This window comes from Mobula hypostoma, chromosome 15, assembly GCF_963921235.1.
Source record: "Mobula hypostoma chromosome 15, sMobHyp1.1, whole genome shotgun sequence".
Classification (NCBI taxonomy): domain Eukaryota; kingdom Metazoa; phylum Chordata; class Chondrichthyes; order Myliobatiformes; family Myliobatidae; genus Mobula; species Mobula hypostoma.
Window position 1 is genome coordinate 1,284,354 of NC_086111.1, and position 15,949 is coordinate 1,300,302.

Genomic DNA, 15,949 nt, shown 5'->3' on the forward strand with positions numbered 1-15,949 from the left:
CAATATCCACTGCTTTCCCTTCATCCACTTTCCTGGTAACCTCCTCGAAAAACTCCAACAGATTGGTCAAACATGACCTGCCACGCACAAAGCCATGTTGACTCTCCCTATTAAGTCCCTGTCTATCCAAATGCTTGTAGATTCTGTCGCTTAGTACTCCCTCCAATAACTTACCTACTACCAACGTTAAACTTACTGGCCTATAATTTCCCGGATTACTTTTCGATCCTTTTTTAAACAACGGAACAACATGAGCCACTCTCCAATCCTCCGGCACCTAACCTGTAGACAGCGACATTTTAAATATTTCTGCCAGGGCCCCTGCAATTTCAACACCAGTCTCCTTCAAGGTCTGAGGGAACACCCTGTCAGGTCCCGGGGATTTATCCACTTTAATTTTCCTCAAGACAGGAAGGACCTCCTCCTTTTCGATCTGTACAGTTTCCATGATCTCACTACTTGTTTCCCTTAATTCTATAGACTTCATGCCAGTTTCCTTAGTAAACACAGACGCAAAAAACCTATTTAAGATCTCCCCCATTTCCTTTGGTTCCGCACATAGGCGACCACTCTGATCTTCAAGAGGACCAATTTTATCCCTTATAATCCTTTTGCTCTTAATATACCTGTAAAAGCTCTTTGGATTATCCTTCACTTTGACTGCCAATGCAATCTCATGTCTTCTTTTAGCCCTCCTGATTTCTTTCTTAAGTATTTTCTTGCACTTCTTATACTCCTCACTTGCACTTATCCTGTCTTATGGCAGGAGTTTTGCATAGTATGTATTTGTCAAAGTGGAGCAGAGAGCAAGTTTGTAAATCTGGTGAGGAACAAGGGATGTTAGGATTGGCAAGGATGGAGCTACTTTTCATGAGGAATATGAGGAGGGGGTGTAGGACAGTCAGCGGAGAAGGAGTGCATGGGTGGGGGATGGCATGAGTACAGGTCATTTGATTCCAAACAATTGGTTTATTGATTATTACAGAATGTCTTTCTGGGTCTTCCTATACCCTCCCCATTCCCTTCTCCTCTCCCTGTCCCTTTCCAGTCTCAATCACATATGGCAGCAGTACTCTGTGTGTGTGTGTGTGTGTGTGTGTGTGTGTGCCCTTAACTCCTGATGGAGTCGTCGGGGTGCTGTCGTGACAAGCTTTTTTTTTTTGGTATACGATGTATGCTCATTGAACAGCATATCTTGGGTATCTGAAACTTGGCAGAGCCCATCCCTCTCCAGAGATGGGTTTTTTTTTGTTATTGTTTTTTTATATACAGGTCGAGTTGTCCCAGGCACGGATGGAGAGTGTGCAAGGGAGCCGGCTGGATTCGAACTCGGAACCTCTCGCCCCAAAGTCCAGTGCTGATGCCACTACACCACCAGCCGTTACAATACATAAAATTACTACAGTACTGTGCAAAAGTCTTTGGCACCATATCTACATATATGTGCAAAGTACTGTATATAAAATAATAAATTAAGTAGTTAAAAAAGGAAAGATATATATAGTGAGGTAGTGTTCATGAGTTCGATGTCCATTCAGAAAGCTGATGGCAGAGGGGAAGAAGCTGTTCCTGAATCGCTGAGTGTGTGTCTCCAGGCTCCTGTACCTCCTACCTGATGGTAGCAATGAGAAGAGGGCATGTCCTGGGTGATGGGGGTCCTTCATAATGGATACCACCTTTTAGAGGCATCACCTTTTGAAGATGTCCTGTAAGCTGGAGAGTCTAGTGCCCATGATGGACTGGCTGAATCTACAACTTTCTGGCTGCTTTTCCCGATCCTGTGCCGTGGCCTCTCCATACCAGGCAGTGATGCAACCAGCTAGAATACTCTCCATGGTTCATCTGTAGAAATGTCTGAGGGTTTTTAGTGACCTACAGCTGTTGTCATGATTTTTTTATAATTACATCAGTATGTTGATACTGTAGATCCTCAGAGCTGTTGACACTTTGGAACTTGTAACTGCTCATCTTTTCCACTTATGATCCTTCAGTGAAAACTGGTGTGTGTTCCCTCAACTTACCTTTCCTGAACTGCACAATTAATTCCTTGGTCTTACTGACATTAAATGCAAATTTGTTGTTATGACATCATTCAACCAACTGATTTATCTCACTCCTGTATCTCTTCACCATCTGAAACTCTTCCTCACATTTGAATTCTGACCATCTTGGGCTAAGGGCAAATCTCCTTTAAACTTACATAGAAACATAGAAAACCTACAGCACAATACAGGCCCTTCAGCCCACAAAGCTGTGTTGAACATGTCCTTACCTTTGAACTACCTAGGGTTACCTATAGCCCTCTATTTTGCTAAGCTCCATGGACCTATCCAGTAGTCTCTTAAAAGACCCTATTATCCTCTGCCTCCACCACCGTCACCGACAGCCCATTCCACGCACTCACCACTCTCTGCGTAAAAAACTTACCCCTGACATCTCCTCTGTACCTACTTCCAAGCACCTTAAAACTGTGCCCTCTCATGCTAGCCATTTCAGCTCTGGGAAAAAGCCTCTGACTATCCACATGATCAATGCCTCTCATCATCTTATACACCTCTATCAGGTCACCTCTCATCCTCCGTCACTCCAAGGAGAAAAGGCCAAGTTCACTCAACCTATTCTCATAAGACATGCTCTCCAATCCAGGCAACATCCTTGTAAATCTCCTCTGCACCCTTTCTATGGTTTCCACTTCTGTACTAATTTTTGCAATTGTCCAGCAACTAGTAAAGATTTTTCCACTTGAACTCACAGATCTCTGCTGCTGCACATTTCCTTGTTTGTAATCATGCAGAAAACTCTGATTTATTTTTAACCATATAACAATTACAGCACGGAAACAGGCCATCTCGGCCCTTCTAGTCCGTGCCAAACTCTTACTCTCACCTAGTCCCACCGACCTGCACTCAGCTCCGCGGGGAAGGCAGACGAGTTGAGGGCGTGGATTGACATGTGGAATTATGACGTTATAGCAATTAGTGAAACTTGGCTACAGGAGGAGCAGGACTGGCAGCTTAATATTCCAGGGTTCCAATGTTTCAGATGTGATCGAGGCAGAGGAATGAAAAGTGGGGGAGTAGCATTGCTTGTTAGGGAAAATATTGCAGCAGTGCTCAGGCAGGACAGATTAGAGGGCTTGTCTACTGAGTCCTTATGGGTGGAGCTCAGAAACAGGAAAGGTATGGCCACATTAGTGGGGTTGTATTATAGACCACCCAATAGTCAGCAAGAATTAGAGGAACAAATCGGCAGAGAAAGAGCTGGCAACTGCAGGAAACATAAAGTTGTGGTGGTAGGGGATTTTAATTTTCCACATATTGATTAGGACTCCCATACTGTTAGGGGTCTAGATGGGTTAGAGTTTGTAAAATGTGTTCAGGAAAGTTTTCTAAATCAATATATAGAGATACCAACTAGAGGGGATGCAATATTGGATCTCCTATTAGGAAACGAGTTGGGACACGTGACGGAAGTCTGTGTAGAGGAGCACTTTGGTTCCAGTGATCATAACACCATTAGTTTCAACTTGATTATGGACAAGGATAGATCTGGTCCTAGGGTTGAGGTTCTGAACCGGAAGAAGGCCAAATTTGAAGAAATGAGAAAGGATCTAAAAAGCATGGCTTGGACAGGTTGTTCTCTGGCAAGGATGTGATCAGTAAGTAGGAAGCCTTCAAAGGAGAAATTTTGAGAGTGCAGAACTTGTATGTTCCCGTCAGAATTAAAGGCAAGGTGAATAGGAATAAGGAACCTTGGTTCTCAAGGGATATTGCAACTCTAATAAAGAAGAAGAGAGAGTTATATGACATGTATAGAAAACAGGGAGTAAATAAGGTGCTTGAGGAGTATAAAAAGTGCAAGAAAATACTTAAGAAGGAAATCAGGAGGGCTAACAGAAGACATGAAGTTGCCTTGGCAGTCAAAGTGAAGGATAATCCAAAGCGTTTTTACAGGTATATTAAGAGCAAAAGGATTGTAAGGGATAAAATTGGTCCTCTTGAAGATCAGAGTGGTCGGCTGTGTGCGGAACCAAAAGAAAGGGGGAGATCTTAAATGGGTTTTTTGCATCTGTATTTACTAAGGAAACTGGCATGAAGTCTATAGAATTAAGGGAAACACGTAGTGAGATCTTGGAAACTGTACAGATTGAAAAGGAGGAGGTGCTTGCTATCTTGAGGCAAATTAAAGTAGATAAATCCCCAGGACCTGACAGGGTGTTCCCTCGGACCTTGAAGGAGACTAGTGTTGAAATTGCAGGGGCCCTGGCAGATATATTTAAAATGTTGGTGTCTACGGGTGAGGTGCCGGAGTATTGGAGAATGGCTGATGTTGTTCCATTGTTTAAAAAAGGACCGAAAAGTAATCCGGGAAATTATAGGCCGGTAAATTTGACGTCGGTAGTGGGTAAGTTATTGGAGGGAGTACTAAGAGACAGAATCTACAAGCATTTGGATAGACAGGGACTTATTAGGAAGAGTCAACATGGCTTTGTGCGTGGTAGGTCATGTTTGACCAATCTATTGGAGTTTTTCGAGGAGGTTGCCAGGAAAATGGATGAAGGGAAGGCAGTGGATGTTGTCTACATGGACTTCAGTAAGGCCTTTGACAAGGTCCTGCATGGAAGGTTAGTTAGGAAAATTCAGTCAGTAAATATACATAGAGAGGTGGTAAATTGGATTAGACATTGGCTCAATAGAAGAAGCCAAAGAGTGGTATCTTAGTATTATCTGCGTACTTACTCATCCAATTCACCACCCCATCATCCAGATCATTAATGTATATGACAAATAACATTGGATCCAGTACAGATCCCTGAGGCACACCACTAGTCACCGGCCTCCAATCTGACAAACCACCACCACTCTCCAGCGTCTCCCATCCAGCCACTGCTGAATCCATTTTACTACTTCAATATTAATATCTAACGATTGAACCTTCCTAACCAACCTTCCGTGTGGGGCCTTGTCAAAGGCCTTACTGAAGTCCATATAGACAACATATTAGGGGGAACTTCACTCAGAGGGTGGTGGGAGTGTGGAACGAGCTGCCATCTGACATGGTAAATGTGGGCTCACTCTTAAGTTTTAAGAATAAATTGGATAGGTACATGGATGGGAGAGGTCTGGAGGGTTATGGACTGGATGCAGGTCAATGGGACTAGTGGAATAATGTTTTGGCACAGACTAGAAGGGCCGAATGGCCTGTTTTCTGTGCTGTAGTGTTCTATGGTTCTGGCTGTATCTCATCTAGTCCTTTTACAGAATGGAAGTCCCAGTCAATATGTAGAAAGCTAAAATCACCCCCTATAACAACATTATGTTTTTTGCAACAGTCTACCATCTCTCTCCAAATTTGTTCCTCTAAATCCCTGAGACTGTTGAGTGGTCTGTAATATAGCCACATTAACATGGTCATACCTTTCTTATTCCTCAGTTCCACCCATAACGCCTCTCTAGATGAGTTCTTCAGTCTGTCCTGACTGAGTATTACTGTGACATTTTCCCTGACTAGTAACGCCACCCCTCCTCCTGCCAGGTCTAAAGCAACAGAACCCTGGAACACTGAGCTGCCAGTCCTGTCCCTGCTGCAACCAATCTCACCAATGGCTACGGTATCATAATTCAATGTGTTAATCTGTGCCCTGAGCTTACCTGCCCATCCTACCATACTTTTTGCATTTAAGTATATGCAGCTCAGGACACTAGTCACACCATGTTCAACCTTTTGATTCCTGACTTTGTCTGAGATCTTACCAATATCTGCCACCACAAACTCTCCACTGTCTGTTGTAGCACCCTGGGTCCCATCCCCCGCAACTCAAGTTTAAACCACATTGTACAGCATTAACAAACCTTGCTGCCAGGATGTTAGTTTCTCCCCCCCCCCCCACCTCAGTTCAGGTGTAAACTATCCCTCCTGTACAAGCTGCCTGGCCTCCTGCGTTCACCAGCATTTTTTGTGTGTGTTGCTTGAATTTCCAGCATCTGCAGATTTCCTCGTGTTTGCCTCCTGTACAAGTCTCACTTTCCCTGGAAGAGGGCTGAGACATGGGTCTTGAAATACTGTACTACATCCAAACAAGATGGACAAGTAATACAAACCTTCTCTGTTTATTGAACTTCAAGAGTTACGTTTATACTTTCTGATGTTCTCCCTCCTATGCCAATTCCTTTGCCACGTATTAAACAGTAAAATCTTTCTTGTTCTGGCCACACTAGCATGTGGCATGGGTAGCAATCCTGAGATCACAGCCCTGGAGGTCCTGCCTTTTAACTTAGTACCTCACTCCCTGAACTCCCTACGTAGAACCTGTCACTCGTCCTACCCATGCCATCAGTACCTGTATGGACCACAACCTCTGACTGTTCACCCCCTCACTTAAGAACGCTGAGGACTCAATCTGAGATATCCCGGACCCTGGCATCCAGGGAGGCAACATACCATCCGGGAATCTCAATCTCGCCCATTTAATTTGTATTATTTATCTATTTTGTATGGATGTAGTATTTCAAGTCCCAAGCCTCAGCATTTTTGGAAGCATCCCTTTTTCCTATGGTTTGAAGCTAATCTAACCAAATTTAACTTTGTCGTAACTTAGATATCAAAAGTCTTTTGCACACCACATTTAATTACTATGTACCTGTGTTAAATTGTGGCCAAGACCTATACAGTGACAAAATTGTACACCATTTTGAGTATTTTTCAATAGCTGAATCAATAAAACTTAACTATACCCAGCAGTTAATATCTCTTGAGAATCCGTCTTCTGTAATGGAATTTCCTACATTGGGTTATTCTTTTAACTACTGATTCAAGAAGTCACATGTAATACATTTCTCTGGCATTTTACTTGTAAATGATAAGCTGTCCAGAATAATTTTTTCTTGTAACTTGGGGTCAAAGCCTTTGACTTTACAGTGCTCACTGTCAAACCTCTGATCTCCTAGCCACTGAGATGTCTTCCACATGAATAAAAACTTATTCAAAACATTATTCCATTTCAAGCACAAAACTGGAATTGTGCTGAATTTTGGGGAACAAATTGTTTGGGAATCTGCAAAATCCATGTAAAGAGTAAATTTCAATCCTGATATTTCTGAGAAAATGGAATCATAACCATTGGCAGTTGTGGAAGTAGTCTTATAAAGCTGGAGAAAGTAGAAATGGTTGTTCTTCAATTTTAGAAACTTTGCCAATTCTAGTTTCTCAGGATAAAAAACCATCACAGAAGTATTCACCACTAAAAGCACTGTGGGCTACTGTTAGTGAGATATCATGTATCTTCACTAATTAAATGTTTTTTTTTGTATACAGCAGTTCCCTTAACAAAGGGATATGTCATGGTCCTTTACAAATAGCCACATGGAAAATGAACACCCAGATTTTGAGTGGTGACTGGAAGTTTGATCTAGAGTGCCCAAAAGAGACATTCTCTGAGGAATATAAATATACATACGTGCAACTGTGGGTTTTACATGAAATATTCTTAAAATTGTGATTTTACTAAGTACTTATTATCAGAGGAATATTAAGTACTTATTATTCAGTAGAAGTGAAAGAAAAGCCCAGTTGGAATGAAAGAAAACTCTATGAATATCTCTCCTGGACTTGGTATGTAGATTGTGGATATTTATGGTTGCCTTTTGAATTGGCGCCACTTTCTTTTCTTATTGTATGAAAATATGATGAGGGGAACTTCGAATTTGCAGAAGCTCCAAGTGACAAAGGAAGCGTTGTTGACATATAAAAAAAGAGTTAAACTTAAGGCAATAAGACAATGTACACTATTGAGCTGATTAAATTGTTTGAACCAAACAGTTTTATTTTCCTGAAATCATAATGCAAATTCATGTCATCAAGGAGTAGCCACAAATATTCTCCAATTGACATCTGTGACAACTGTTAATGCTTTTGGAGGAGCAAAAAGAAAATAATGTCTCTTCAAGCATTCAGATGCTGTTCATTCAAGTTGTATATTGTCAAATGAAATTATATATAGGATGAGATATCAAGGTTAATTCCTCCACAATAGCCATATATTTGTCTTCCAAAGAGTCTCCAAGACTTCTAAGATCCATCATTGTGATCTGTTCACCAAAAGTGTTCCCGATCTGGCAGATTACTATTCTGCTTCTTCGAACTGTTTACAGCAGGTGTTCAGTTTAACTTGCCATCAAAGTACATGTCAAATTATTTATAATATCTTAATTGCTAGCTACAGGTTTATAGCCACATGATTGTGAAATATGACCCATAGTTTTCTGATGGTAATCCAGTTTGGTTTGTTCATTTAACAAGCTATATCTTATAAACTGACTGCCTATGATGCTTTACTGATAATATCATTTTAATTATTAACTCAAAGAATAAATATGTATCTCAGAAGCCAGTTTCAACTTATAACTCTACTTATTTCCTAGGAGAAACACCCTGAAGTGATAAAACTTCCAGAGGGATCAAGTGGGGACTACATGGTATTGAAGTGTTCCAAACTTCCTGGGTAAGACCACTTTAAAATCTAAGTTTAATTTGCCATCATTTTAAATGACAACACAGTGGTGCAGCTGGTAGAACTGCTGTCCTACTCCTTCACCACTGACCTTGGGTGCTGTTTGTGTGGAGTTTCTGCATTCTACATGACTTTCCCTTCAGATGCTCCAGTTCCCTCAATGTCGCAAAGACCACAGGTTCTTGTGTTAATTGGTTACTGTAAATTGCCCCTAGTGTGTAGGTGAGTAGTCGAATCTGGCAAATATATAGAGAATATAAAAATTGTGATTAATATAGGATTAGTGTAAATGAGTGGTTGATTGTTGGCACATGCTTGGTGGGCCGAGGTGTCTCTTTCAAAGCTGCGTCTCTCTACGACCTTATAACAATATAGCAAGTATTGAATTAAGATTAACATTATTGCATGGTGTATATGTCATGATATAAAATCTTAAACATACCACAAATTCAGACGATTGATAGAAATACCAAGAACTAAAGTAAGAAGGATTGTATGGTGATTATTGCAAAGATTACTGTATTGTAAAGATACATTTGAAACTTCTTCACACAGAGAGTGGTGAATCTGTGGAATTCTCTGCCACAGCAAACACTTGAGGCCAGTTCATTGGCTATATTTAAGAGGGAGTTAGATATGGCCCTTGTGGCTAAAGGGATCAGTGGGTATGGAGGGAAGGCTGGTACAGGGTTCTGAGTTGAATGATCAGCCATGATCAAACTGAATGGCCTACTCCTGCACCTATTTTCTATGTTTCTATGTCTATGTAACAAGTAAATTTGTACTTCTGGTGAGGATAGCACAGAGCTGTGGTCGCCATTGAGGTCATGGCTCAGACTTAGTTTCATAGGGACAGATTTGAGGACAGAGAGGGAAGTTAGGTTAAGGTTTAGGGATAGGGATGTGGGAGAGTTAGAGGTCAGGCTGGAGTCAAGACTTCCTCTCTGCACTCTGCGTTCAAAGGCCAGCAATGTATACATCTGACCAAGGGCATCCATGGGTGGATATTCGGCCAGCAAACGCTGTGGACGAAGACCAGTGAGGACAACGGCTGGTGGCCCTCACTTCCAGGCCAGCGAGTACTCACAAACCACCAGGTCCTACGATTTAAGGTTCGTGCAGACAGGTGACATGAGGACCCTAGGTATGTGAGTTGGCAAGTCTGGAGTTCAAGGCCTGGAATTTGGGGTCCCCTCATCAGTGAGTCAGGTGTCCAAGGTCTGAAGAGTGATCAAAGGTTGAGTCTTAATGAGTAAAACTCTGGATCTGTGAGTCCACAGGTGGCCTGGAAGCAGTCTATTCTGGGGTAGGGGGATTATCTGAGTGGGTGGGCGAGAGAGAGGAACGGGGCTGTTTGCTGTTGTTGTTCTGTTATTGTTGCTTGTGTTATTCTGCTGAACATTGTGGGCATGCTGTGTTAGCACCAGAATGTATGGCGACTCATGCCAGCTGCCCCCAGCACATCTTTGCATTGTGTTGCTTGTGTAAATGATGCAATTCACTGTATGTTTCAATGTACATTGAATAAATAAATGAACCTGATCATAAAATTAATTAATAGCAACAAATAAGGTGAAATTAAACAAAAATATTAGGAAAAGATGGGCTGGAGCAACATAAACTCTCAAGTTGGCAATAGTGGTTTTGCAAATAAAAATAAAGAAATGGTAGGCATATAGAATAATTACTTGAGTTTTATATTTGCAGTAGAGAAAGAGGTAAATAAGCTTTAAATGACAAAGAAACTAAAATTGAATAAGTGATAGATAGTCGTCAAATTTAATATGAGATGCAGTAGAGAATATAATGGCACACAGAGTGATAAATCCCCAAGACCAGACAGTTCTAGAGGAATATCTGAGTTATTGTCTTCCAAACCTCTTGATTTCGGACCTCTTCCTTTACATTGGTAAATTGTGCGTGTCCATTTTCTTTTGAAGAGGTTAAGATGGCAAAAAAGGAAGTTATAGAACATGCACAGTTTGAGAAGCTGACTAATGTTTGGAGAACATGTCTAAATTAGTGATTGGAGAAATGTCTGCGGATCTTTCCGATGTAGACTTCCAGATCAAAAATCCCTCCCCAAAGGTTGTTGACTAAAGTTGCTCCTCATAGAATTGAAGTCAAATTTTTGGCCTGATCAGGAAATATTTCAATTGGTTTAATTGAAAATAAACACTGTAAGGTAGGATGTGATGGGTGGTGTCCTTTGAGCATATGGAGATTTAAGAGAGTGCAGCTGCTGGAATCTGGAGCAACAAACAAGCTCGTCTCTCAGGATGAGGCTTTTCATTCCAGGACGAGGGAGATGTCCTCCTTTTTCAAAGAAAGGGGCTTCCCTTCCTCCACCATCAACTCTGCCCTCAACTACATCTCTTCCACTTCACGCACGTCTGCTCTTACCCCCTCGTCCTGCCACACTACCAGGGACAGGGTTCCTCTTGTCCTCACCTACCACCCCACCAGCTTCTGTGTCCAGCACATAATTCTGCAGAACTTTTGCCACCTCCAACTAGATCCCACCACCAAAGCGCGCGCGGCTGTTCCGAATGAATATCGATATGTGTAACTAGGGGTGCCGTGCACAATCCAGATTTGATGGAGATAGCCATGAGAAGCGCAGAGGAACATCTGAGTAACTTCAGAAATGCCTGCTTCGCTGCCACTGCAACTGTGCGATCGAGAATCTCCGGAGGGGAAGGCCCCAAATCCTCAGCTTTGCGTATCGCCTGCTGCCAGGGCCGGGGTCGAAATGCTCGGCAGAGATGGTGCTCGGTGCTTGGTGTCGAAGAGGTGGTCGGAGGCTTGGAGTTTTCGGACGGACTCGGAGTCAGACTGTGGTCGGATGCTTCCGGGATGCTGCATCAGCAAGTTAGCGGTGCTGGAGGTTCACCATCTGCGAGAGATGATGGGACTTTCGAGAGACTTTGAGACTTTTACTGTGCCATGGTCTTCTTATCAAATTATGGTATTGCTTTGCACTGTTGTAACTATATGTTATAATTATGTGGTTTTTGTTAGTTTTTAAGTCGGTTTGTCATGTGTTTTTGTGATATCATTCTGGAAAAACATCTTATCATTTCTTAATGCATGCATTACTAAATGACAATGAAAGGAGACTGTGTGTCCTCATAATCATAATCATAATCTTTCCCTCCCTCTCACTTTCTGCTTTCCACAGGAATCGCTCCTGACACAACTCCCTTGTCCATTCGTCCCTCCCCACTGATCTCCCTCCTGGCACTTACACTTGCAAGCAGAACAAGTGCTTCACCTGCCCCCACACCCCCTCCCTCACTACCATTCAAGGCCCCAAACAGTCCTTCCAAGTGAGGCGACACTTCACCTGTGAGTCTGTTGGGGTCATATGCTGTATTCGGTGCTCCCGGTGTGGCCTCTTGTGTATCGGTGAGACCCGACATAGATTGGGAGACCACTTCGCTGAGCACCTACACTCCATCCACTGGAAAAAGCAGGAACTCCCAATGGCCACCCATTTAAATTCCACATGCCATTCCCATTCCGATATGTCCATCCATGGCCTTCTCCACTGTCAGGATAAGGCCACACTTAGGCTGGAGGAACGACACTTTATATCAGCCTCCAGCCTGACTGCATGAACATCGATTTCTCAAACTTCCAGTAATGCCTCCACTCCGCGCCCCAACTTCACCATTTCCCATCCCCTTTCCTTCTCTCATGTTGTCTCCTTGCCCGCCCATCGCCTCCCTCTGGTGCTCCTCCTCACCACCCACCCCTTCTTCTTTCTTCCATGGCCTTTTGCTCTTTCGCCAATGAACTTCCTTAGCTCTTTGCTTCATCCCTCTCCCTCTGAGTTTCACCTATCACCTGATGTTTCACTCTCCCCTCCTTTCAAATCCATTCTTCAGCATTTTTCCTCCAGTCCTGCCAAACGGTTTCACCCGAAATGTCGACTGTACTTTTTTCCATAGTTGCTGCCTGGTCTGCTGAGTTCCTCCAGAATTTTGTGTGTGTTGCTCGGATTTCCAGCATCTGCAGATTTTCTCTTGTTTGTGAAACTTATCTCCTCCCAGCTATTGTCTCCAATCTTCCCACACCCTTCCCCTCCCCCCCCACCACCCCCCCCCCCAGCCCACTTCCCTACATCTGCTTCTCATTTGTTTCCTCTATCTTCTTCCACCCTACTGTGAAAAGTATCGGTCCCAATACTGACCTCTGAGGAACACCACCAGTCACTAGCAGCCAACCAGAAAAGGCCCCTTTTATTCCCACTCGCTGCCTCCTGCCTGTCAGCCTTTCTGCTATCCATGCCAGTACCTTTCCCGTAACGCCACAGGATTTTATCTTATTAAGCAGCCTCACGTGAGGCACCTTATCAAATGCCTTCTGAAAATCCAAGTAAATGACATTCACTGCCTCTCCTTTGTCCACCCTGCTTGTTACTTCCTTAAAGAACTCTAACAGATTTGTCAGGCAAGATTTCCCTTTAGAGAGACCATGCAGACTTTGACTTATTTTATCATTAGTTTCCAAGTACCCTGAAACCTCATCCTGAATATTGGACTCCAACGCTTTCCCAACCACTGAGGTGAGGCTAACTGGCCTATAATTTCCTCTCTTTTGCTTTCCTCCCTTCTTAAAGAGTGAAGACAGAACAGCAATATGCTGGAATTTCTGGAAGTAATTTGGAATGTGTACATCCCAAACAGGAAGAAGTGTTCTAAAGGAAAGATGACACAACCATGACAACAAGGAAAGTCAAAACCAACATAGAATCTAAAGAGAGGGCATATAATACAGCAAAAATTAGTGGGAAGTTAGAGGATTGGAAAGGTTTTAAAAACCAACAGGAGGCAACTAAAGAAATCATTAAGGTAATGATGGGATACGAAAGTAAGCTAGCCAATAATATTAAAGAGGATACCAGAAGTTTCTTCAGTTACATAAATTGTACAAGAGAAGTAAGACTGGATATCAGACTGCTGGAAAACGATGCTGGAGAGGTAGTAATGGGGGTGGGGGACAACAAAATGGCAGACAAACTGAATAATTATTTTCACAAACACGAGGAATTCTGCAGATGCTGGAATTCAAGCAACATACATCAAAGTTGCTGGTGAACACAGCAGGCCAGGCAGCATCTCTAGGAAGAGGTACAGTCGGTGTTTCGGGCCGAGACCCTTATTTTGCAATTTTGCATCAGTCTTCACTGTGGAAGACATCAGCAGTATGGTGGAAGTTCCAGGTATCAGGGTCCATGAAATGTATGAAGTTTCCATTACTAGAGAGAAGCTTCCTCGGAAACGAAGTTCTGAAGGCAGTTAAGTCACTTGAACCACATGGTGTACACCCCAGGGTTCTGAAAGAGGTAGCTGAAAAGATCATGGAGGCATTAGTAATGATCTTTCAAGAATCACTAGGTTCTGGAATGGTTCCGGAAGACTGGAAAATCGCAAACGTCAGTCCACTCTTCAAGAAGGGAGAGAGGCAGTAGAAAGGAAAATATAGGCCAGTTACTCTGACCTCAGTGGTTGGGAAGATGTTGGGAGTCAATTATTAAAAATGAGGTCTCGGGGTACTTGGAAGCACAGGATAAAAAAAGGCCTCAAGGGAAAATCTTGCCTGAAAAATCCATTGGAATTCTTAGAAGAAATAACAAGCAGGATAGAGAAAGTTGATGTTGTGTACTTGGAATTTCAGAAGGCCTTTGACAAGGTGCCTCACATGAGGCTGCTTAACAAGCTACGAGCCCATGGTATTACAGGAAATATTCTAGCATGGGTAAGCAGTGGCTGACTGGCAGGAGGCAAGGAGTGGGAATAAAGGGAGCCTTTCCGGCTGGCTGCCAGTGATTTGGGATGTTCTACAGGGTTCCGTGTTGGGGCTGATTCTTTTGATATTATATGTCAGTGATTTGGATGATGGAATTGATGGTTTTGTTGCACTTTGCAGGCGATATGAAGATAGGTGGAGGGATAGGTAGTTTTGAAGTAGAGAGACTACAGAAGGACTTTGATTAGGAGAATGGGCAAAGAAATGGCAGATGGAATACAGTGTCAGGAAGTGTATGGTCATGGTAAAAGAAACGAAAGGTTTTTTTTCTAGAATGGAAAGAAAATACAAAAAATCTGAGGCACAAAAGGTGTTTAAGAGTCCTTATACAGGATTCCCTAAATGTTAATTTCCAGGTTGAGTCTGTGGTGAGGAAGCCAAATGTATTGTTAGCATTCATTTCAACATGACTAGAATATAAAAGCAAGGATGTAAAGTTGAGGCTTTGTAAGTGTATGGTCATGCACTTTGGTGGAAGAAATAAATGGGCAGACTATTATTTAGATGGGGAAAGGATTAAAAATGCAGAGATGCAAAGGGACTTGGGAGTCCTTGTACAAGATACCCTAAAGGTTAACCTCCTGGCTGAGTCTGTGGTGAGGAAGGCAATGCAATGTTAGCATGCATTTCAACACGACTAGAATATAAAAGCAGGTTTGTAAAGTTGAGGCTTTGTAAGTTTTATACCATAAGACATAGGAGCAGAATTAGGCCATATGGCCCATTGAGTCTGCTTCACCATTCAATCATGGCTGATCCTTTATTTCCCCCTCCTCAGCCCCAGTCCCCGGCCTTCTCCCCGTAAACTTTGATGCTGTGGCCAATCAAGAACCTATCAATCCCTGCCTTAAATACACCCAATGATCTGGCCTCCACAGCTGCCTGTGGTAACAAATCCACAAATTCACCACCCTCTGGCTAAAGAAATTTCTCCGCACCTCTGTTTTAAATGGGCACCCCTCTATCCTGAGGCTGTGCCATCTCGTCCTAGACTCCCCCACCATGGGAAACATCCTTTCCCCATCTAGTCTGTCTGTCTGGGCCTTTCAACATTCAAAAGGTTTCAGTGAGATCCCTTGTCATCCTTCTGAATTCCAGTAAGTACACACCCAGAGCCATCAAACGTTCCTCGTATGATAACCCATTGTTCCCAGAATCATCCTTCTGAACCTCGTCTGAATGCTCTTCAATACCAGCACATCTTTTCTTAGCCCAAAACTGTCCACAATACTCAAGGTGAGGCCTCACCAGTGCCTTATAAAGCCTCAGCATCACATCCCCACTCTTGTATTCTAGACCTCTTGAAATGAATGCTAACATGGCATTTGTGTTCCTCACCACTGACTCCCCCAGCAAATTAATCTTTAGGGTGTTCTGCACAATGACTCCCAAGTCCCTTTGCAGCTTTGACTTTTGAATTTTCTTCCCGTTTAGAAAATAGTCTGCACATTTATTTCTACTACCAATGTGCATGACCTTGCATTTTCCAACATCGTATTTCATTTGCCACTTTCTTGCCTATTCTCCTAAACTGTCTCTGGAGCTTGTTTCCTCAACACTATCTGTCCCTCCACCAAACTTTGTATCATCTGCAGACTTGGCAACAAAGCCAACTATTCCATAAGT

At 42.8% G+C, this 15,949-nt stretch overlaps 1 protein-coding gene across 1 annotated transcript in view; it reads left to right on the top strand.

Moving 5' to 3' along the window:
- Positions 1-15,949, top strand: part of cenpp (centromere protein P) — a 289,475-nt gene that overhangs the window by 257,035 nt on the left and 16,491 nt on the right. The window contains exon 7 of the mRNA XM_063067576.1: positions 8,421-8,500. Coding sequence (XP_062923646.1) covers positions 8,421-8,500 — 80 coding nt within the window. The remainder of the gene's footprint in view (positions 1-8,420; positions 8,501-15,949) is intronic.